Source organism: Hemiscyllium ocellatum, chromosome 8, assembly GCF_020745735.1.
Source record: "Hemiscyllium ocellatum isolate sHemOce1 chromosome 8, sHemOce1.pat.X.cur, whole genome shotgun sequence".
Classification (NCBI taxonomy): domain Eukaryota; kingdom Metazoa; phylum Chordata; class Chondrichthyes; order Orectolobiformes; family Hemiscylliidae; genus Hemiscyllium; species Hemiscyllium ocellatum.
The window spans coordinates 67,857,920-67,882,011 of NC_083408.1; the positions used below are offsets into that span (position 1 = coordinate 67,857,920).

General features: G+C 40.5%; 1 protein-coding gene across 4 annotated transcripts in view; it reads right to left on the bottom strand.

Moving 5' to 3' along the window:
* Positions 1–5,109: 5,109 nt before the first annotated feature.
* Positions 5,110–24,092, bottom strand: part of ktn1 (kinectin 1) — a 139,763-nt gene continuing 120,780 nt past the window's right edge. For all 4 annotated transcript variants that reach the window (XM_060829129.1, XM_060829128.1, XM_060829127.1 and 1 more), the window contains 6 exons: positions 21,538–21,621; positions 21,224–21,307; positions 18,222–18,305; positions 12,306–12,398; positions 8,157–8,291; positions 5,110–6,012 (listed from right to left, as the gene is read on the bottom strand). In XM_060829129.1, coding sequence (XP_060685112.1) covers positions 5,977–6,012; positions 8,157–8,291; positions 12,306–12,398; positions 18,222–18,305; positions 21,224–21,307; positions 21,538–21,621 — 516 coding nt within the window. In that variant the 3' untranslated portion in view covers positions 5,110–5,976. The remainder of the gene's footprint in view (positions 6,013–8,156; positions 8,292–12,305; positions 12,399–18,221; positions 18,306–21,223; positions 21,308–21,537; positions 21,622–24,092) is intronic.

Sequence of the window (24,092 nt, forward strand, 5' to 3'; positions counted from 1 at the left end):
AAACCCCTAATCATCTTATACACTTCTATCAGATCTCCCCTAAACCTTCTCTTCTCCAATGAGAACAGCCCCAAGTGCCTCAGCCTTTCCTCATAAGATTTTCCTACCATTCCAGGCAACATCCTGGTAAACCTCCTCTGCACTCGTTCTAAAGCTTCCACATCCTTCCTATAGTATGGCGACCAAAACTGCACACAATACTCCAGATGAGGCCTCACCAGAGTCTTATACAACTGCAACATGACCTCAGGACTCCGGAACTCAATTCCTCTGCCAATAAAGCCCAGTACACCATATGCCTTCCTCACAGCACTATTTACCTGGGTGGCAACTTTCAGAGATCTGTGTACATGGACACCAAGATCCCTCTGCTCATCCACACTACCAAGTAGCCTACCATTAGCCCAGTAATCCATCATCTTGTTATTCCTACCAAAGTGAACGACTTCGCACTTAGCTACATTGAATTCCATTTGCCACATTTCCGCCCAGCTCTGCAACTTATCTATATCCCGCTGTAACCTACCACTTCCTTCCTCACTATCCACAACTCCACCGACTTTCGTGTCATCCGCAAACTTGCTTACCCAGCTTTCAAGTCCTTCCTCTAGATCATTTATAAAGATAACAAAAAGCAATGGTCCCAAAACAGATCCTTGTGGTACACCGCTAGTAACTGCGCTCCAAGATGAACATAATCCATCAACTACTACCCTCTGTCTCCTTCCAGCCAGCCAATTCCTAATCCAAACCTCTAATGTATCCTCAATGCCATACCTCCGAAGTTTTAGCATTAGCCTACCATGGGGAACCTTATCGAACGCCTTACTAAAATCCATATACACAACATCTACTGCTTTACCCTCGTCCACTTCCTTAGTCACCTTCTCAAAGAACTCAATAAGGTTTGTGAGGCACGACCTGCCCTTCACAAAACCATGCTGGCTATCCCTGATCACGTTATTCCTACCCAGATGTTCATAAATCTTATCCCTTACCATTCTCTCTAAGACTTTGCCCACCACTGAAGTCAGACTCACTGGCCTATAGTTACTAGGGATATCCCTACTCCCTTTCTTGAACAATGGGACCACATTCGCTATCCTCCAGTCCTCTTGTACTATTCCCGTTGACAATGACGACATAAAAATCCAGGCCAATGGCTCTGCTATCTCCTCCCTAGCTTCCCATAGGATCCTGGGGTAAATGCCATCAGGCCCAGGAGACTTATCTATATTCATCCTTTCCAATATTCCCAAAACCTCTTCCCTGCATATTTCCAGGGCATCCATTCTAATTATTTGTGATTCCATATTCACATCAGCAACAGTGTCCTGTTCCTGAGTGAATACTGATGAAAAGTACTGATTTAATGTCTCTCCAATCTCCTCCGCCTCCACACACAACTTCCCACTACTATCCTTGACTGGACCGATACCTACCCTAGTCATCCTTTTATTCTTGACATACCTATAGAAAGCCTTTGGGTTTTCCCTAATCCTACCAGCTAAAGACTTTTCATGTCCCCTTCTCGCTTCTCTTAGCTCCCTCTTTAGCTCCTTCCTGGCTACCTTATAACTCTCAATCGCCCCAACTGAACCTTCACGCCTCATCTTTACATATGCCGCCTTCTTCCCTTTCACAAGGGACTCCAATTCCTTACTAAACCACGGCTGCCTCACAAGGCCCTTTACACCATGCCTGACTGGTACATACCTATCGAGGACACGCAGTAGCTGCTCCTTGAACAATCCCCACATCTCATTAGTGTTCTTCTCTTGAAGCCTGTTTTTCCAATCCACACATCCTAAGTCATGCCTCACTGCATCATAATTTCCCTGCCCCCAGCTATAGCTCTTGCCCTGCGGCGCACGATTATCCCTCTCCATCACTAAAGTAAAAGTCACCGAGTTGTGCAATTTCAGGTTGGAATGCAGTGTTTGCAAAAGGTTCACAAAAGACTTGAGAACCAGAGGGAGACGACAGCCTAGTGATATTATTGCTGGACTGTTAACCAAGAGACCCAGATAATATTCTAGAGACCCAGGTTCAGATCCCACCATGGAAGATGGTGGAATTTGAATTCAATAAATAGCTGGAATTAAGAATTGAATGATGGTGATGAATCCATTGCTGATAGTCAGAAAAACCCTTTAAAGGGAAAGAAACTGATGTCCACACCTAGTCTAGCATACATGTGACTCCAGGCCCACAAAGTGGTTGACTCTTAACTGCTCTCTTTGTGTTTCAGGATGGGCAATAAATGCTGCCTGGTCAGCGATGCCCTCATCTTGTGAATAAAAAAACAATTTCCAAGCAATCACCCGGTGGCTTTCAGACAGGATTTAATTCCATACCATAAAAGTCTAAGGCAAGTGAACAGATCAAAAAGATTAAACCATGTCGATGGTCACAAAGGAGAACAAGGAATAATGCATTCCTCGTGTCCCATTTAGATAGGGAACAGAGGAGAATACGCAGTTTATTTCCACACCTGATTCAACACCAATATGTACCAAACATTGGGTCAAAAGCAATCCAGCCAACGCACTGACATTTACCACCCCAATTTCTCTTCATGGTCATCAATACTCCTTTTAATAATCGCTCCCTATGGAGAAGGGCTCGGTCTCTGGCATTTCTTGTGTGCTGTCATTAATGAAAGTGTTCAACATCGCAAGAGAAAAATTTACTTACATCCCACTTTAAGGAACTCCAAATTTAGAGCAATAACTCAAAGCCCCTACAACAATTAACTTTAATTGCTTCCATTTTCCTTCACATACCTAAAGTACAGTTCTTCTATTCCTTTAAGGACTTCATCTTGACATTTTAAGAGCATCTGATAAATTATCTTTGTAAATTTAGGTACACAATATTCACACTCACGCAATGACTCTTGAATAAAAAAATAAATATAAATTAGACCTCGCTTTCCTTTTGTGAACCTTTTGCAAACACTGCATTCCAACCTCAAATTGCACGTTTGGACAAGAAAGTCAACTTGAAATACAGATATTAAAAGGGACACAAGTATAAATCCTGATCATGAATTTAAATAAGGCAACAATTTTAAATTTTCTTGGCTAGTGATAAATTGCAGTATACTTCAGTCACTTACCTGCCTAAACCACTTCCATGTTTTCACTTGGACGCATTCTCGCAAATAATTTCCCTTTTAATGGGATTTTTTTGTCAATGATCTCACTTCAAATTCAGACAGACACAGCCATCTATGATTCCATATGCAGCGTTTAGTCAATGCATTTAAATTTCTATTCTCACAACTGCACTTTCCCATGCCTTAAATAGGCATAATTTTTTCAAAATAAAAACACCATTCCACATTCAAATGTCAAATTTTGGGTTAGAATGGGCTATAATTGGGCAACTTCCAAATTAGATGTGATATGAAGCAAAGTGTGCATTGATACTGATGTAATGGAAACCAAAGATTTATTCATGATCCAGTTGTATAACAGGATGGGATCATGAATTATTTTTAAAATAGATTAAAGCACAAACAACATGCTTCCCTCCATTTATTTTTGGTAAAACTGCAAAGCAATCTTGTGAATAATCTTCTGTTTGAGTTTCTGGAACCAAAATTTACACAACTACCCACAACCAACCCCAGACCATGGAAGGTGCTGGTCATTAATTCCTTCATAGATGAATGAGTTACCTTGAACTATTTTGTTTAAAAAGAGAATTGACATGAGTTTAACTTTCAAACACTTGGTGAATTAACAACATCCAATACTTGAGCAAGATGAAATGAAGTTTGTTTGCTTTGAGAACATGGAACAAACTAAAGCATCAATGGCCGAAGAGATATCTTGCTCATGGAGTACAGTAACAGACCAAATTACATGGTATAAATTCAATATTGGGAAGTATTGGAACACAAGATGCATACATTTACAGAAGCGGCAAATGGAATGGAACTTGACCAACATCTTCAACAGTGAGGAGGATGAGAATTCCATTCAGCTTTGTAAAAATCAAAGGTAGACCTGCTCATTTCAAACCCTTCAAATGGATCCTTTCTGCATAGGAAATCCAAAACAGATCAAGAAACATTTGTCAGAGGAAAGCAGAATCTTGTCTCCAAGACAGATTTTTGCTGTTTGAGGATCAAAAAGTATTTGCTCATTTCATGGCAATGTTTTCTTTCAAGGGCTTTGTTTTTAAAAAGTTCACTTATTTTTCTAATTTTGTCTCCAATATTTTGCCAACTGAGTTTTTTTAAAATCATGTTGGGGTTCTTATTTAATGAGTACGTTACCATAGAGTTTCCAAAGAATTGTAGTCTATTCAGAGAGCATTTGAATTTACACTGACTGTAAAGCTCATTCATTATTCAAGCCAGCTGGAAAATGGCAGTAAGCCAATAATGGATTAACAATTTTTTGTTTAAAAAAAATTCATCAGAAAACAGAACTAACTATGTTCATTGTTGCTTTGAAATACCAAGCACTGTTCAGTCACGCAGTACTCCAAAAAACGTTCAGCTGTTGTAAAATGTTTCATTCACTTGTATGGCATTGTATCCCAGTTATGTACCCTCCTTGTCCCAGACTCCAACTTTTCACTGCTGTGCAGATTAACGTTTGGGACACCTTGTTCATAAATCCCAGTCTACCAAGTCAAAGAAATCCACAGCATCAACATCTGTTGAGATACTGTGATAGTATATCACAGTACGGGAAGGAGGGCACAGTGGCTCAGTGGTAAGCACTGCTGTCTCACAGCACCAGGGACCCAGGTCTAATTCCAGCCTTGGATGAGGAGTTTGCACATTCTCTCAGCGTCTGCGTGGGTTTCCTCCAGGTGTTCCAGTTTCTCCCATAGTCCAAAGATGTGCAGGTCAGGTGAATTGGCCATGCTAAATTGCCCACTGTGTTACATGCATTAGTCAGAGTGAAATGGGTCTGGGTGGGTTACTCTTCGGAGGGCCAGTGTGGACTTGTTGGGCTGAAGGGCCTGTTTCCATACTGTAGGGAATCTAAATCTCAGTATAGTTAATTCCCAATCCTATTGCTGAAACCCAAAGTTGATAAAGTTCCTCACTGCACTAAAAAACAAACTGATCATGTCATAGAAAAATAAGATGCAAAGGAGATTTTATTTTTCCCTCATTTTTACACAGGCCTTATTTACAGTTTATAACTCTAATAAAATGGCAGCTCCTTGATTTCAATTTTATCTTAAAGAAAACAGTAAAATATCAAAGCAGCATTAATTTGAATTGTTTAACCTTCTTTCTTCCCATCTATAAACCATTTTGTTTTAAACTAGCAGCTTGGGTATGCAGCCACAAATGCCTCCAATGCACCACAGGTCGACTGTATGATAAGCCCACTTAACAGAAAGAGTTTGCACTGTTAAATCAGCAGTAACTGAACATTCACCATTTATTGCTGATAATTAAACAGCATTTGCCCCCGTAAAAGGGACATGTATAGAAATCAACTGGCAGACTGCTATCTACATGAACATTTCATCTGACCACACTGCAGTTGAACTTTTGGCTGAGAAACAAGCATCCCTTTATTTAGGTTCACTATTACAACATTCTTCAGATTTTCTATGTTAGCAACATGAGGAGTGTGTAATGCTGAAAGTTAGCAGCTAACCCTGATAATCTTAATTTAACCCCAAAAGCAAATTTGCTGCTAGATTTATTTTTAGATCCTGGTTTTGCCCAAATTATATTTGCCAGTAGCCAACATAGGCATTTAGCAAAAAAAAGTAAAGAATTTATTTGCATTTAGGAATGTAAAGACTAGATACAACATTTTAGAAAACTAAAAACTCTCAAGCTGCCTACAATATTTTTGAATCAGTAGTTTAATCCAACATTTTAAAAAAAACACGAAAGTAAAGCTCTATTCAGTGTCTCAATTAAGAAGAGCAAGAAACATAAATAAGGCTTTAATTTGGCAAATCAAGGTGCAAACCATAGCACCATCTTCAAACAGAGTCTCCTTCCTTCAGCACCCCAGTCACCTAAAAAAAAATGAAAATACAATCTTAGCAGTCCCTGCCACATGGAAGTTAGAGAAGAAACCTGGGATTTTCACATGACATATCAAAGCAGAAAATTCAACCCATGACTTCATTGAGGTGAAATGTCAAAACATTTATCTCCAATATTTTGGGATAGAGGTGCAGAAGTCCATCACCATAATTAAAATTTTTAATCAAGTCACAAAGAAACCTAGACAGGTTTACCCAAAAGGGAATGTGCATACTTCTGTCACATTGGGACTTGCTCATATCCAGGCTCAGAGAGTTTGACATGTGTGAACCAAGTATGACCAGTTTTTGGTGACAGGTGCAATTGGAGGTAGGGTTGAAAGACTTGCGCCAGCAAGACCACAGTCTACCAGTACAGAAGAAGAATTTTACCAGTGAATTCACTTGCAAGATTAGAGGTCAAAGAATCCTATCTCCACTGAGCGTTTTTTTTAAACAAGTTCTAGATCCCATAGGTGAGCCAAGTTCCCGGTCAATTAGCAAAATATCCAAGGTTTTTGCACTTCAGGTAAGAGATCACAGAGCCTTCCTCAGAGGGTTCATTTTTTCCCAAAGATCCAGCATCATGCAGATCATCTGGGAATTCTAAAGAGATTACTCTCCCTCTCCTAAAACATACTGACACCTATTGGGACATTAGGGTGCAAATGCAGGTGTTTGAGCTCTTATTGGGCATGCACAAGCATCAGGAGCTCTCAGCCAGTAGAATTCACTATCTGACACAAACATCCAAAATCTGTCCCAATGTGCGGTCCATTACCACTTATGCTTCCCTAATACTCACATCAGGTTGGTCCAAAAATTGACCAGCAAGATATTTGCTGCTTTCAAGTTCACAGGGACCATTAGGATATCGGGAATTACTAGAGATAAAACCAGTGTATCCACTAACTGTCGCCATCTCAAAATCTTTAGAAGCATGGCATCAAGTTCAGCGATATGGTTGGCTTTCAGTTCAATTACTTTCTCCAATAGTTTTTTTCAATATACACAATTTCCTCACTCACTGGGTCCTTGGTTCTGTACTATTTCTGGTACAGTTTTCATCTCTTCTACTGGAAGAGAGAGTGTTTGTTTAACATCACTGCCACTTCCTTGTCTCATTTACTGTCAACTGCCTGAACCCACTACCCGCACAAAATTTCTTAGTCATCTTTTGTGTGAGCTTTTAGAAATCAACAATCTCCAGTTTTAGTCATTAGAATGCTGCCTAAAAAGTATCTTTCTATAATTTAAAACTATTCTTAGCTATTCTAGTCAGCCACTGCTGGAACAGTTTTCCATGAAATTTTCAGTCCAAGGAAAACATGCCCGAGAATTCTTCCTTTAAAAACACACCATAGGTTAAAATATGCACTGACAGATATGAGCATTCCCATCAACTTTAGTTAGCTTGCCCTTTGTTCCTACTAAGCTGATTTTGTTTAAAGCAGAAGATCTTTGACTTGGACTAGCATCACATCCTAGTACAATGAAATATAACGCACTTGCCCAGAAAACCATTTTTCGTAGCTATTTACTTTTTCAGAACAGTATTGGATCTAAAATAGCTTTGCTCTGGTCAGTTTTTCAACATACTGATGTACAGACTCCCCCAAATACATTCAAATGAAACAGCCTGTCAAACTAGGTATGCCATTCGGTTGCCCTTTCCATGGGATTATAGGTCTCTCTGCAGAAAACTGTGTACTCTGATCAGTTAACTATAAAATGTGGACTGAGTGAAATTAAACATATTGAATGCTTTAAGCAATATTGGAAGACAATCATAAGGTCACAATCTTAAAATTTCTTCTCAAGTATGGAAAACCGCTTTCTTTTGCTCTCACGTCTTTCAGCTCAAACATCCCAAAAAGAAATCAGCACTTGAGACAGCACAACATACAAGGCCTTGGGGCAAGTGCTGGAAAAAACAGGAATAAAATAGCTAGGTATTTGATAACTAAGTGGACATAAAAGCCTGAAGGGCCTCTTTCCATATTGTAAAACTAACAACCTACCTCCCTCCATACAAAGTTAAAAATCTATTGACAATTGTGCAGAAATGTAGACATCAATTCAGGACACTGAGACCAAATCCACTTAAAGGAAGAATTTAATATTCATTTTTGTACCTTTTGATCAAGCTGTAAAGTAACGTGTTGAGAATTTTCCCGTCCTTTCGAGAGCTGAAGAATCAGAGATTTTAGTAGTTGCTGAAGTTGAATTATATTCTGATCAAGATCCAAAGAGGTTCCCTTGACATCTAACTGTTCCACAGAAAAAGTAATAGTTAGGAAAAGTTAAAGTATAATTCACTAGAATTTCAAATCAAACATCCCTGGTTAACTAGGGTGGCACGGTGGCACAGTGGTTAGCACTGCTGCCTCACAGCGCCAAAGTCCTGGGTTCAATTCCCATCTCAGGTGACTGACTGTGTGGAGTTTGCACATTCTCCCAGTGTCTGCGTGGGTTTCCTTCGGGTGCTCCGTTTTCCTCCCACAGTCCAAAGGTGTGCAGATTAGGTGAATTAGCCATGCTAAATTGCCCATAGTGTTAGGTGAAGGGGTAAATGACAGGGAATGGGTCTGGGTGGGTTGCTCTTCAGAGGGTCGGTGTGGACTTGTTGGGCCGAAGGGCCTGTCTCCACACTAAGTAATCTAATCTAAACTAAAACTAAGATATTCTCATTCTGTAAGAGTAAAAATACCTTTATTCCAGCAAAGTAAAATGAACAGGATACAAATTGCTTTGAATAGTATTCCAAATATGTTCATACCAATTTACAGTACACAATTTCTCTGTCCAAACTCAAGTTCATATAAAAAGGCACACAGAAGATTTCATGCAGCAAACCAGTTGATCTAACCAATCTCCAGCAAAAGTGGTAGGCAAGCAGCTAGCTTACACAGGCATGCCTCTTGGACATTGGTTAAGTTAAACCATTCCCAACCAAATGGCAATGCTTTGCAACTTTAGTGATTGCTTTAAGATTGGAATAATAGGGAGATTCCTGGATAGAGTGGACATGGTGATGGCATTTCCACTAGTTGAAGAATCAAGGACTCAAAGGCAAAAGCATGGGCTCAAAGTGAAGGAGGACCCTTTAGAATGGAGATGAGGAGAAATTTCTTCAGCCAGAGGGTGATTAATTTGTGGAACTCATTACCACAGAAGACTCTTTAGGTTACATCATTAAGTGTATTTAAGACAGAGATAGATAGGTTCAGGATTTGTAGGAGAACAGGGTTGAGAAACACATCAGCCAGTGACTGAATGGTGGAGCAGACTTGATGGGCCCAGTGGCCTAGTTTTGCTGCTACACCTTATGGTCAAAAATGTTTTCTTCTAAAGAAAAATAAGACTTAAAAAGAACTAGTTATGTGCTCTTGAAATTTCAAGCCGTACATCATTCTAAGTATGTGTATTCCAAACAATATGTACAGAAGGACTGCTCACCAAAAATACTTGATGTTAACCAGGAGAATGTTTAAAATGAATTTGGATGGGTCTATGAATAGGAAGGGTTTGGAGGGATATGGGCCGGGTGCTGGCAGGTGGGACTAGATTGGGTTGGGATATCTGGTCAGCATGGATGGGTTGGACCGAACGGTCTGTTTCCGTGCTGTACATCTCTATGACTAAATATCCATTTAAGTTATTACACAAATATATACATTTTACATTGCATTTTCTGTGCATCTTTACCTTGCTTATATTGTTAACACCATTATGCCTGCTTACACTTATCTAAAGATCAAATCCAAATAACAATTCACTAAGGACAATGATAGCAACTGAATAATCAAACTTTTTTTTTATACAGGTTCACTGTTAAAGACATTTTTTGCACAGGTCACTGGACAAGATTGTTAAATCATCAGGTTTATTGGATGATGGCTTTCAAAGCATAAAGCAGCACTGATGTCAATGTAGAATCAGGGCCAAAGTTTTCCTGACACAAAAGATATAGGGAATGTCCATAAAAGCTAACAGTGGAATGCCTGTTCAAAGCAAAAATTAGACAGACAAAATATGGTATGATGTGAGAAGTAGTCAACAAAACTTTCACAAGATTACAGGAGCAAGTTACCACAGATGCTGGAATCTGTACTGAAAACAAATGCTGGAGATCACAGGTTAGACAGCTTCCACGAAGAGAGCAAGCTAACATTTAGAGTCTAGATGACTCTTCTGAACTGAAGTGAAGTGTGGAAAGGTTAGTGTTTATGCCATAGTTTTTTTTTGGGGGGGTAGAAAAGAGAGATGAAGGGTGTTAGCGGAGGAAACATGTTGACAGTTCAGATTAAGTGGCAATGATGTGTCTCCTGCCAGACTTGGAAAGACACACTCGGATGAGTTGGGACGAGAGAGAGGACATGATAAAAGGAAGGGAAGAAATGGTTCACAATTTTAAGGTATTGAACTCAATGTGAAGTTCAGAAGGTGTAAAATGTCGCCAGTTTGCACTGGGATTCACTGGAACACAGCAGTATGTAGAGGACAGACATTTGTACGCGAGCAGGTTGCTGTGTTAAAATGGCTAGCCACAAAGGTTGGGGTCATGCTTGCACACAGACGAGAGGTGTTCCGCAAATGTAGAGTAGGCAACATTGGATGCAGTGAATACACAAGATTGACGGAGGTACAGGTGAAACGCTACTTCACCTGGAAAGACTATTTAGGTCCACGGATGATGAGAAGGGAGGTGGTGAAGGGGCAGGTGCTGCACCTTCTGCAGTTAAATGGGAAGGAGCCATGGAGAGAGGGCGGTAGTGTTTGTGGTTGTGGAATAGACTAGGGTGTCCTGGAGCAAATGATCCCTGCAAAATGCAGATGGGGGAAGTGGGAGAAAGGGGTGCTTGGTGGTGGCATTCTGCTAGAGTTGTCTGAAAAGGTGCAGAAAATCCTTTGAACGTGGAAGCTGGTGAGATGAAAAGCGAGGACATGGGTAACCCAATCATACTGTTGAAAATGTTGGGAAAGGGGCAAGGGCAGAAACACATCACATCTCCATGTCCACGTCCTGCAAGGAATCCAACCCATTCTCCCAATTTCTTTGCCTCCATCTCATCGGTTTGGATACTGCCACCTTCTAAAACAGCACTGCTGACATAGCTTGCTTCTTCCATGACCGTGGTTTCCCACCCACCTAATTGACAGCACCCTCAACCACATCCTAATGATGTTGTGGTTCTGCTCGCCGAGCTGGAAGTTTTTGCTGCAAACGTTTCATTCCCTGGCTAGGGAACATCATCAGTGCGGTGGGAGCCTCGTGTGAAGCGCTGCTTTGATGTTTCTTCCGGTATTTATATTGGTTTGTTCTTGCTACTTCTTGCCGCACCCGGAAGCGGCAAGAACAAACCAATATAAATACCGGAAGAAACATCAAAGCAGCGCTTCACACGAGGCTCCCACCGCACTGATGATGTTCGCTAGCCAGGGAACGAAACGTTTGCAGCAAAAACTTCCAGCTCGGCGAGCAGAACCACAACAACGGATACCCGAGCTACAAATCTTCAATCAGATTTTAAACATCCTAATGATCACCCACACCTCCCCCAATCTTGTATACTATATTCACTACCACCAATGTGGCCTACTCTACATTGGAGAAATCAGAGTGGGAACCCTGACCTTCCCGGTGGCCAGTCATTTTAAGCGTCCTGCTTGCATGCTCATGTCTGTCCTCAGCATACTGCAGTGCTCCAGTGATCCACAGCACAAACTGGAAGAACAACATCTCTCCTTCTCGGCAATGGACTTAATATTGAGTTCAAAGCATTCAAATTGTGAACCGTTTCTTCCCTTGCTTTCAGCTTATTTCCTCTCTCTCCTCCCCTGCCATCCTACAGTCTGTCCTTTCAAGTCCAGTAAGAGACCCAAATATCGTTTTGCTGTTCTCACATTCTGGTCACATAATCTGACCTTTCAACATCTTTTCTCTACAAGCAGCCTACACCCACTATCCCCACACTACAGCATAAAATACTGGCCTCTCCACACTTCAGCTCTAAGGAGTCATCTAGACTTGAAATGTTAAGCTTGCTCTCTCTCATGGGTGCTGTCTGACGAGCTGTTATCACCAGCATTGGTCATTTTCACAAGATTAATGTTTCATTTTTTTTTTAAATTTTAAGTAGGACCAACTTCACTATTTAGTTATTAGCTTTAGCAACGGTACGGACTTGAAAACAAAACTCTGATCATTTTGACGCCATTTATCCAGGATATTAACCAAAGTGTCATTCAATGTTTTTTCTAAAAACAAAACAAAAACACACCTTCACTTCTGAAATGTCACTATTAGCTAAGGCATTGTCATCGCGCTCTGTTCTTGCAATTTCTGCCTGAATACCATTCAAACATTCTTGAGCCTGTGAAACGAAAACAATATGCCAGAATTTTAATATTAAAAAAATATGGTCAATATTTTTCCATTTTTGAAAATAATTTAATAAAGGACAACAGGCAGTAACAATGTGAACATTCAACAGTTAAGATTACACGTTAACTTTTATGGTCTATTGCAGGTCTGCAAAACTAGTAATAGAGGATTTCAACTTACTCAACATGAACTGGGACAGTCAGTGTGAAAGGCTTGGAGGGAATTTTTAAAAGGCATCCAGAAGAGCATTTTAAGCCAGTATGCAGAAAGTCCTACAAGAGAGGGAGGGCAGTGCTGGAGCTAATTTTAGGGAAACAAAGCCAGGCAATTGACAGGTATGGTTTACGATTTCAGTGACAGTAACCAGAAGATGATGTAAGGCAATAATGAAGAACGTCAAAGGATGGACTGGAAATAAAAAGGTCCTGATTTGGTGGGGAAAACTAATGATCAGCACAGGATCTGGCCAAAGTGGCTTGGTCACAGTGACTTGTAGGAAAATCCACAGAGCAATTAAAATTATTCAGAAGGGCTAATAGTGAGTGCAAGGTCATGTTCCTGTAAAAGGTGAAGATTGCAACAAGTCCACAGAATCCCAAATGTTGAAGAAAAAAACATGGTAATACAGAGTGCCAAAACAGTGGATAACCTGGATGACTATAGAAAGTGCAGTGGATGACTTATTATAAGAAGTTAGGAAAACAAAGAGGCGACATGGAAACAAGTGCTGGCAGGTAATTTAAAGGAAATTGAAAGGTGGTTTATATGTATATTTGGCACAACAGAATAACCAGAGAAAGAATAGGGCCCATTGAGGACCACAGTGATAATCCATGTGTTGAGTCAGGATGTACAGTTGAAGTTTTAAATGAGTACTTTGTACCCATAAGACATATGAGCAGATATTAGGCCAGTCGGCACTTCAAGTCTGCTCCGCCATTCAATCACTGTTAATAGGTTGTTCAACCCCATTTTCTGGCTCTCTCCCATAACTTTTGAACTTCCCTTAGCAATCAAGAGCTTATCTATCTCGGTTTTAAATATACAGAATGGCCAGACCTGCACAGCCCTCTCTGGCAATGAATTCCACTCTCTGGCTAAAGAAGTTTCTCCTTATCTCACTTCTAAAAGATCTGCCCTTTGCCCTCGCGTCCACGTCTCTCCTGCAAATGGAAAAATCTTCCCACAACCCACTCTAACCAGGCCATTCAGTAATGAAAGTTTCAATCGGATTCTCCCCTCGTCCTTCCAAACTCCATCACGTATAGACCCAGAGAGTCTTCAAACAATCCTCATACGTCAAGCCTTTTATTCCTGGGATCATTCTCATGAACCTCCCCTGGACATGCTCCAGAACCAATACATTTTTCCCAAGGTTTGGGGCCCAAAATTACTCACAATACTCCGAATGTGGTCTGATCAGAGCCTTAAAGCCTCAGGAGTACATTCCTGCTTTTATATTCTAGTTCTCTCAAAATAGATGCCAACATTATATTTGCCTTCTTAACTGACTCAACCTGTCAGTTGCACTTACAATTTCTGAATTTTCTCCCGATTTAGAAAATAATCCATGCCTCTATTGGTCCTACCAAAATACATGACCTCACACTTTCCCACGCTGTATTTCAACGGTCACTTTTTTTACCCACTCTCCCAACCTAGTTAGAGATAAGAAAAATGCAGATGCTGGAATCAAAAGTAGACAAGCAGGAGGCTGGAAGAACACAGTAAGCCAGGCAGCATCAGGAAGTGGAGAACTCAACATTTCAGGTATAACTCTTTCAGGACAAAGCTGAGTTCTCCACTTCCTGATGCTGCCTAGCTTGCTACGTTCTTCCAGCCTCCTATTTTTCTACTCTCCTTACCTGTCTAAATGTTCTTGCATTCCTGATGAAGGGCTTTTGCCCAAAATTCCGATTTTTCTGGTCCTCCATAAGACCATAAGACAAAGGAGTGGAAGGAAGGCCATTCTGCCCATCAAGTCCATTCTGCCTTTCAATCATAGCTGATGGGCATTTAAACTCCATTTACCCGCATTCTCCCCGTAGCCCTTAATTCCTTGTGACATCAAGAATTTATCAGTCACGACCTTGAAGACATTTAGCATCCCGGCCTCCACTGCACTCCGCGGCAATGAATTCCACAGGCTCGCCACTCTATGGCTGAAGAAATGTCTCCACATTTCTGTTCTGAATTTAGCCCCTCTAATTCTAAGGCTGTGCCCACGGGTCCTAGTCTCCTTGCCTAACGGAAACAATTTCCTACTGTCCACCCTTTCCAAGCCATGTATTATCTTGTAAGTTTCTATTAGATCTCCCCTCAATTTTCTAAACTCCAATAATACAACCCCAGGATCCTCAGCCGTCCCTCATATGTTAGACCTACCATTCTAGGGATCATCCATGTGAATCTCCGCTGGACACGCTCCAGTGCCAGTACGTCCTTCCTGAGGTGTGGGGACCAAAACTTGACACAGTACTCCAAATGGGGCCTAACCAGAGCTTTATAAAGTCTCAGTAGCACAATGGTGCTTCTATATTCCAACCCTCTTGAGATAAATGACAACATTGCATTCGCTTTCTTAATCACTGACTCAACCTGCATGTTTACCTTTACAGAATCCTCGACTAGCACTCCCAGATCCCTTTGTACTTTGGCTTTATGAATTTTCTCACCGTTTAGAAAGTAGTCCATGCTTGTATTCTTTTTTCCAAAGTGCAAGACCTCGCATTTGCTCACGTTGAATTCCATCAGCCATTTCCTGGACCACCCTCCCAAACTGTCTAGATCCTTCTGCAGCCACCCCACTTCCTCAGTACTACCTGCCTGTCCGCCTAACTTTGTACTATCAGCAATCTTCGCTAGAATGCCCCCAGTCCCTTCATCCAGATCATTAATATATATCATGAACAGCTGCGGCCCCAACACTGAACCCTGCGGGACACCACTTGTCACCGGCTGCCATTCCGAAAAAGAACCTTTTATCCCAACTCTCTGCTTTCTGTCGGACAGCCAATCCTCAATCCATACCCTCACCTCAAACACCATGGGCCCTCACCTTGCTCAGCAGCCTCCCGTGTGGCAACCTTATCAAAAGCCTTTTGGAAGTCTAGATAGACCACATCCACTGGGTTTCCCTGGTCTAACCTACTTGTCACCTCTTCAAGAATTCCAACAGGTTTGTCAGGCACAACTTCCCTTACTAAATCCATGTTGACTTGTTCTAATCTGACCCTACTCTTCCAAGAATTTAGAAACCTCATCCTCAATGATGGATTCTAGAATTTTACCAACAGCCGAGGTTAGGCTAGTTGGCTTATAATTTTCCATCTTTTGTCTTGATCCTTTCTTGAACAAGGGGGTCACAACAGGGATCGTCCAATCATCCGGGACTTTCCCCGACTCCAGTGACTTTTGAAAGATCTCAACCAATGCCTCCGCTATTTCCTCAGCCACCTCCCTCAGAACTCTAGGATGTAGCCCATCGGGGCCAGGAGATTTATCAACTTTAAGACCTTTTAGCTTTTCCAGCACTCTCTTGTAATGGCAACCATACACAACTCAGCCCCCGACTCCCTTTAATTGTCGGGATATTACTCATGGCTTCCATTGTGAAGACTGATGCAAAGTACTTGTTAAGTTCTCCTGCTGTTTCCTTATCTCTCATCACTAGGCTTCCAGCATCAGTTTGAAGTGGCCCAATGTCTACTTTTGCCTGTTGTTTGTTTCTTATGTACTGAAAGAAACTTTTACTATCATTTTTAATATTACTGGCTAGCCTACCTTCATATTTGATCCTCTCCTTCCTTATTTCTCTTTGTTATCCTCTGTTTTTGTAGCCTTCCCAATCTTCTGATTTCCCAGTGCTCTTGGCCACTTCATAGGATCTCTTTTTTTCTTTAATACATTTCCTGACTTCCTTTGTCAGCCATGGCGGTCTAATTCCTCCCCGGATAAATTTTTTTCTTCTTGGGGATGAACCTCTGTACAGTGTCCTCAATTATACCCACAAACTCCTGCCATTTTTGCTCTACTATCTGCCCCGCTAGACTCTGCTTCCAGTCTATTTTCATCAGTTTCTCTCTCATGCTCTCATAATTACCTTTATTTAACTGTAACACCATTACATCCGATTTTGCCTTCTCTCTTTCAAACTGCAGACTGAACTCTACCATATTATGATCGCTGCTTCCTAAGTGTTCCCTTACTTTAAGATTTTTTATAAAGTCTGGTTCATTACATAGCACTAGGTCCAGACTAGCCTGCTCCCTTGTGGACTCCATGACAAGCTGTTCCAAAAAGCCATCCTGTAAGCATTCCATGAATTCCCTTTCTTTGGATCCACTGGCAACATTATTTACCCAGTCCACCTGCATATTGAAGTCTCCTATGATCACCGTGACCTTGCCTTTCTGACATGCCTTCTCTATTTCCCGGTACATGTTGCACCCCTGGTCCTGACCACTGTTAGGAGGTCTGTACATAACTCCCATTATCTTTTTTTGCCTTTGTAGTTCCTCAATTCCACCCACACAGACTCCACATCATCCGACTCTATGTCATTCAGTGCCATAGATTTAATTTTGTTCTTAAATAACAAGGCAACCCCACCCCCTCTGCCCACCTCAGATGTTGCCTGACCATGCTGTGCTTTTCCAGCACCACTCTAATCTTGGCTTGAAATCTTTGTGCAGCCTTCCAAATACTACTTGCCCTCACACTACCTTTGTATCTTCTGCCAACTCAGCCAGATCATTAAATGTATAAAGTGAAAAGTTGCATTCCTAACACCGACCCTTGTGGAACACCACTAGTCACAGGCTTCCATCCTGAGAAGGACCCTGCAGTCACATTAGAGAAGTAGATATAGAAACCAGGGAAAGAGACGGTGATATACTAATTTGTTCAGTTTCAAAAGGAATGAGTATTAGCAGTTCATGTTCCAGGTCTAGTGACTCTTCTTCAGTTCTGAGAAAGGATGACTGTTCCTGAAACATGAACTGATTTCTCTCCAAAGATACTGCCAGAACTGCTGAGATTTTCCAGCAATTTCTGATTTTCAGCATCTGTAATTCTTTGGGTTGTTTTGTGATAATGGATGAAGGGATGTGTTTGTGACTAGAAGCCTGTGTAAGACAGATTTCTGTGCTGGGTCCCTTGCTGTTTGTTGTGTACATCAATGATTTAGACTTGAACTTAGGTGTGATAAATAAGTACGCAGATAACATGAAAATTTGTGGTATGGCTACTAACAAGGAGAAAGCCTTAAACTACAAGATGACATAGACAGGCTAGTCAGATGGACTGAATAGTGGCAAATGGAATGAAATCTTGGAAACACGATGACGCATTTTGGGAAGACTAATAGGTCAAGGGAACACACATTGAATGGTACAAACCTAGAAAGTGCATGTCCATAGATCCTCAAAAGTAGCAGGAAAGGTTGTTGAGGTAGTTGAGAAAGCATATGGGACACTTGCCTTCATTTTTGAAACATCGCCAGAATCTCTGATTTCTGTAATATGGAGACCAGAATTCAAGTCTGGTCCAACCAAGGTTCTAACAAGTTGAGAATGATTTCCCCATTTGTCAAATCATATCTTTTAAAACAGTTTGGTATTTTCTCTTATTTAAATGGCATAGCTTGCTTTCAAGATATGTTGAGGCGCATAGGATTACATGTTGAGACTCAGTGGTCATAGAGCCAACATTTGGAGAGGGTCAACAAAATTACTTTGAATTTGATCAACATAGGGAGGTTGATCTTTACCATATATTCCTTGCAAAGTCCTTGATGCAACAAAGCACTTACTTTATAAAGACTGGAAACCGCATTCTGTGTCTCATTCTGCTCAATCTTCAGTTTTGTTAATGTTTCACTTAACTGAGTTTTAAGCTGTAAATAAAAAGAAAATAATTTAATTTGGTTACATTTTCTGCTAAGTTTTCTCCTCAACCCTCCTGAAGACATTAATTCATTGCTAAAGGAAAGTTTGTGGCTATCCAGCAACGTTCAGTACTTCCAAGTAGTATGGTCCACTTGGGTGACCGTTAACAATTAATGTTCATTATTCAGGGAAACCATGAAACAAACCCAGTCTTGTCATGATATTCCACTTAGGTACCTCAAACAGAAACTATTAAAAACCAATGGTGGAAACAATGTCTATGTTCACCACCGTAACCAAAGATTAAAAAACTGAACTGTTATTCTCCTGTACTGGCCTAATACAGATCAAAACCTAAGGGGACTTGCAAGATAATTGAAACAGACTAAGCCACCAATAAGGACAAGTTTAAGACAACATCCAACAGAAGCAATTATACAATCACGAGTTTTGAGAAGATTTATAACTCAGGTTGAGGTTCTGGATGGAGGTTTGCTCACTGAGCTGGAAGATTCATTTCCAGAAGTTTCGTCACCGTATTAGATAACATCTTCAGTGCGCCTCCAGGTGAAGCACTGTTATTAATTGCTGATTTCGATTTATATTTTTGGGTTGGTGGCGGCGTCATTTCCTGGGATGGCTTCATTTCCTGTTCTTTTTCTCAAGGTTTAGTAGATGGGGTCTAACTCCATGCGTTTTTTGATTGTTCCAACTGGAACTCAGAGTTAGACCCATCTACCATCCCATGAGAAAAAGAACAGGAAATGATGCCACCCCAGGAAATGACACCACCAACCCAAATAAACACAAACATATAAATAGAAAGCAGGAATTAACAGTGATTCGCCCAGAGGCCCACTGAAGATGTTACCTAGTAGGGTGATGAAAGGTCAGGAAAGCAAGCAAACTTGCATCCAGTAATTATGTAATACATAAATAAATGCTACAAGCCTACTGAATTTATTAATGCCACATTCAACAAAAAAAAGTTGCACATCATCAGCAAATGCATTCTTTAAGTAAAAGCTAAGTACTGTGGATAGTAGTGATGTGAAAATATGAAAAAGTAGTGAAAAAGCTCTCATTCTGAAAATGTCATATGGCACTTTAAACATTAACTGTTCACTCTGCACAGACACTGCCAGACTTGGTGAGTTTCTCCAGCACTTAGTTTTCATCAACATGCCTCAAATTGATTGCCAAATTCCAGTTCACTGTAAAAATTCTGAATTCTCATCTTTTACATCAAAACAAAAACTTGAATTTTGCTCAAACGTTGCATTGCACCTTGCTTATGTGCATTACTTGTAGAGAATGCTGTAAATAGCTCAACAAAGCAGGCATTGGCAAACAGGAAAGCATCATTTAGCAGCAGATATTTTCATCATCATAATTGTGGAAAGTTACAAATAAAACAGCAAACTGAATTTTTATTGCCCTCAGAATTTGTTTGTCCCAGAAACTTAGTTTGTGAGGGGAAGGTCATGCCTCACAAACCTTATTGAGCTCTTTAAGGATGTGACAAAACACATTGAAAAGTATGCAGTGGACATGGTGCACATGGATTTTAGCAAAGCATTTGATAAGGGTCCCCATGGGAGGCTCGTCCAGAAAATGAGGCGGCATGGGAATCAGGGAAACCTGTCTGTCTGGATACAGAATTGGCTGGCCCATAGAAGACAGAGGGTGGTGGTAGATAGAAAGTATTCAGCCTGGAGCTCGGTGACTGGCGGTGTTCCACATGGGTAGATTTTGGGACCTCTGCTCTTTGCGATTTTTATAAATGACTTATGAGGAAGTCAAAGGGTGTGTTAGCAAGTTTGCCGATGACACGAAGATTGGTGGAGTGGTGGATAGCGTGGAAGACTGCTGTAGGTTGCAACAGGACATTTACAAGATGCAGAACTGGGCTAATAAATGGCAGATTAGAGTTCAACCTAGAAAAGTGTGAAGTCATTCACTTTGGAAGGTCAAATTTGAATGCAGAATACAGGCAGGTTAAAAGACAGGATTCTGGGCAGTGTAGGGGAACAGAGGGATCTTGGACTCCATGCCCATAGGTCCCTCATAGTCACCACCCAAGTTGAGAGGGTTTTTAAGAAGGCGTATAGTGTGTTGGCTTTCATAAGCAGGTGAGTTGAGTTTAAGAAATGCAAAGTTGTGCTGCAGCTCTCAACAGCCCTGATAGGAGGAAGCTTTAGAGAGGGTGCAGAGGAGATTTACCAGGATGCTTCCTGGACTGGAGGGCATGTCTTCTGAAGAAAGATTGAGGGAGCTAGTTCTTTTCTCACTGAGCGGAGGATAAGAGGTGACTTAATAGAGGTGTACAAGATGTTGAGGCACATAGATAGTGGATAGCCAGAGACTTTTACCCACGGCAGAAATGTCTATCACATAAGGGCCTAATTTTAATTTTAGGAAGGTTATGGGGAGATGTCAGAAGTAGGTTCTTTACACAGAGTGGTGGGTGCAAGGAATGCACTACCAGCAGTGGGAGGAAAGTCAGATACATTCGAGACCTTTAAGCAATTCTTGAATAGGCACATGGAAGTTAGTACAGCGAAGGGTACATAGGTGAGTCTGATCTTAGAGTAGAATAAAAGGCCGGCATAACAGAGGGTTAAAGGGTCTGTGCTGTACAGTTCTATTGTAATCTATTGTATTATATCCAGAAGATTAACTCCTCAAACATTAGAGATGTGGAGTTTGCTTCTATTTAAGATTTAACAGATGTCGCAGTTTAATGGGATAAAGCTGATCAAGAATTGTAAACCCAGTTTGCTTCAGTACTTGGAAATAGTTTAAAGGCATTGGTCACTGATTTAGGAGGGAGATGGATACAGGACACCATGTACGATTAGCTGGTATAAAATTTAATACGCATCTTTTGGAAAAGTATAAAAATCAACTTCAAGGAATTTCTTACCAAACTTAGTTCTTCATTCTGCTTTATTGCTTCAGCACAAGAATCATCTAGCTTTTTCTGTAATTCGGTCAACAGAACTTTGAGCTGAAATGAAATTTAAAAATCCAGTTTAAACTGTTCTTGGATCTGTTACATAAAGATTTAAAATTAGGCTGACAAAATTATTAAAAAGTCAATTGCTGTGTTTGATACAACTTTTAAAGAACTTGTTTAAAAATCCTAATCCAGCAGGTCACATGCGCTTTGCAATCTGTTATGCTCCACAACTTAGTAAAAATCATGATGTTTAGGATTGTTAAGAAAAAAAGACATACTTCTCTGACTTCAGTCACACAAGTTGCTCTCTCTGATTCCACCTTTTCCAACTCAGATGCAAGGTGATTATTTTGTTTTCTAAGCTATAAAAAGAATAATAGTTCAGATGTACATGCATTAATAACGTAGACAGATTTTAGAGCTGTATACTTGATTCAATAATAGGGTCTGATCAAGACCAAATAATTTGTAGCAACTAAAAATAGAAAATGCTGTTGATACTCAGACCCGGCAGCATCTGTGCAGAGCAAAAAAATAAATGTTTTGAATTTGGTAAGGCTCTACAGATCTAAAGAACCAGACCCAAAACATTGTTTCTCTTTCCACAAATGCTACCAGGGCAGAGTTTCTCCAACGTTCTGTTTTTAAAACAGATTCCCAGCAGAGTACTTTGCTTTTAGGACTCTTGCAATAATCCACTGCAGAATAATTTTTTTTTTAATTACTGAAAATGGCTTCTCTTTTAACAAGAAAATTAATAACAAAAGAATTAAATGGTGAGATCAAACTGCTCAGACCTTATTTAGCCCAATAGGTGGTCAAATTATCGCAGTCAATGAAATCAGGATTATTCTGATAATGACACTACTTAACAAGTGTTTCATGGCACAGACTGAGGCCATTTCATCCATAATATCCATGCTACCTTTCTGTCACCCCATTAACCCCCCAATATCCTGGTCTATCCCACAGCTCAAAGACACAAAAGATACAGGAACTGGAAAAGTAAGCCCAAGTCTTTTAGATTGATCACAATCATGATGTGTTACAATGCAGAAGGCAGTGTTTTGGCTCCTCAAGCCTGCAAACACCATATACCTCAAAGTCAAAAAGTGTGGCTGGGGAAAAGCACAGCAGGTCAGGCAGCATCTGAGGAGCAGGGAGGTCGACATTTCAGGCGTAAGCCCTTCATCAGGAATTTGCCGGGGGGGGGGGGGCGGTTTGCAGAGGTCTCCCAGCACTCTCTTTGCCCCCCTCCACCACCCCCCCACCCCAAAATATGCCTGAAGGGCTTATGACCAAAACATTGACTCCCCTGCTCTTCAGATGCTGCCTAATCTGCGGTTCTTTTCCAGCACCACACTTCAACTCTGATTCTCCAGCATCTACAGTCCTCACTTTATCATATACCTCAATCCAAACTCAAATACATTTAACTCTGTTCTTATGAAACAAATCTCCTAACAGGAACTCTTTATTCTGCACTGGATTGTTGCAAGAGTCGTAAAAGCAAAATACTCTGCTGGAAATCTGAAGTAAAAACAGAACGCTCAAGTCAGTTTTAAAAAGGGACTATGCTTAAGTCAACCAAATTTTTAAAAAATTGTTTTATTAGACAAAGGCAACATTGGCAAGACTAGCATTTGTTGATGTCTTCAAATAGAGTGTGGCCTGCGAGGAGTTTCAGAGGACATTTAAGAGTCAATTACATTGTTGACAGTCTGGACTCATATGTAGGGAGTCCAGACAAAGACGGCAGATTTCTTGAAAGGATATATTTGTGAACCATATAGATTTTTTTTAAACACAATAATAGCTTCACCAACACAGTACTAAGACTATGTTTCAATTTGAGATTTGTAAAATTAATAGAATTTAAACAAGCTTCTACAATGACAACTGAACCAGTGCTGACAGAACATTAGCCTGGGGCTTTGGATGATTACCCCACCAATTTAACCATCATGCTGCCATCTCCTACCAAACCAAACTGCCATGACAAGAATTAAATACTTATTTTATTACCACAGAATGTCATCTGTACTCTAGTCCATTAAACACATGGACACAACTATCAAATTAAAGTTTTCTCATTTCTTAGTTTTTATTTGCTCTGTTCATTACCCCATGGATAACATTATTGTAGCAGAAAAAACAGTTAATGATTAAAGCTCAATTGCCCGTTGTATACAGTCAACATTTTCCTGCAATTACAGCATCATTTTCAAATGAAACAGCATATTTTAAGATTTAAGAAACAGACCCAATTACTGCTTCAAAACTTCAATTTTATTATATATAAAATGCTTTGGGTTCTTTTTCCCCACACTGGACAAACTTCCTCTGCCTTCTGTTGCATCCCACTATCATTTTCCACCATTTTTATTTTACCTCTTCCCACTGATAAACTGCCCCAATAGCCCCTACCTCAAAATTACTGCTGTCGTTTGCATTCCTACGCTTCAGCCATTACGTTAAGCCCTCTTTTGACAAAGTCACAACTAAATTATGTTCTCCCATCACACAAACAGCTCATCAGTGCTGCTACCTTAAAGTAGTAAAGGCATTAACCAACTTTGTTGAACTTCCAAATCAATATACACGCAAGACTAGACTTGTACAAATTAAATGACACCAAACTTGGGCCATCACCAAACATCTTAGTCTCCTTCTTTACTGTCTTCCCTTTTCTTGCAACACCTCATTTATCTCCACACTCTTCAAAACTTCATTCTCTCCCATGAACATCCATACCACCTATTAAATTTCTCTGCTAACATACTTTCTGCCTCAACAATAGGCAACTTCTAATTCAGTGATTTCAATTTCCAAG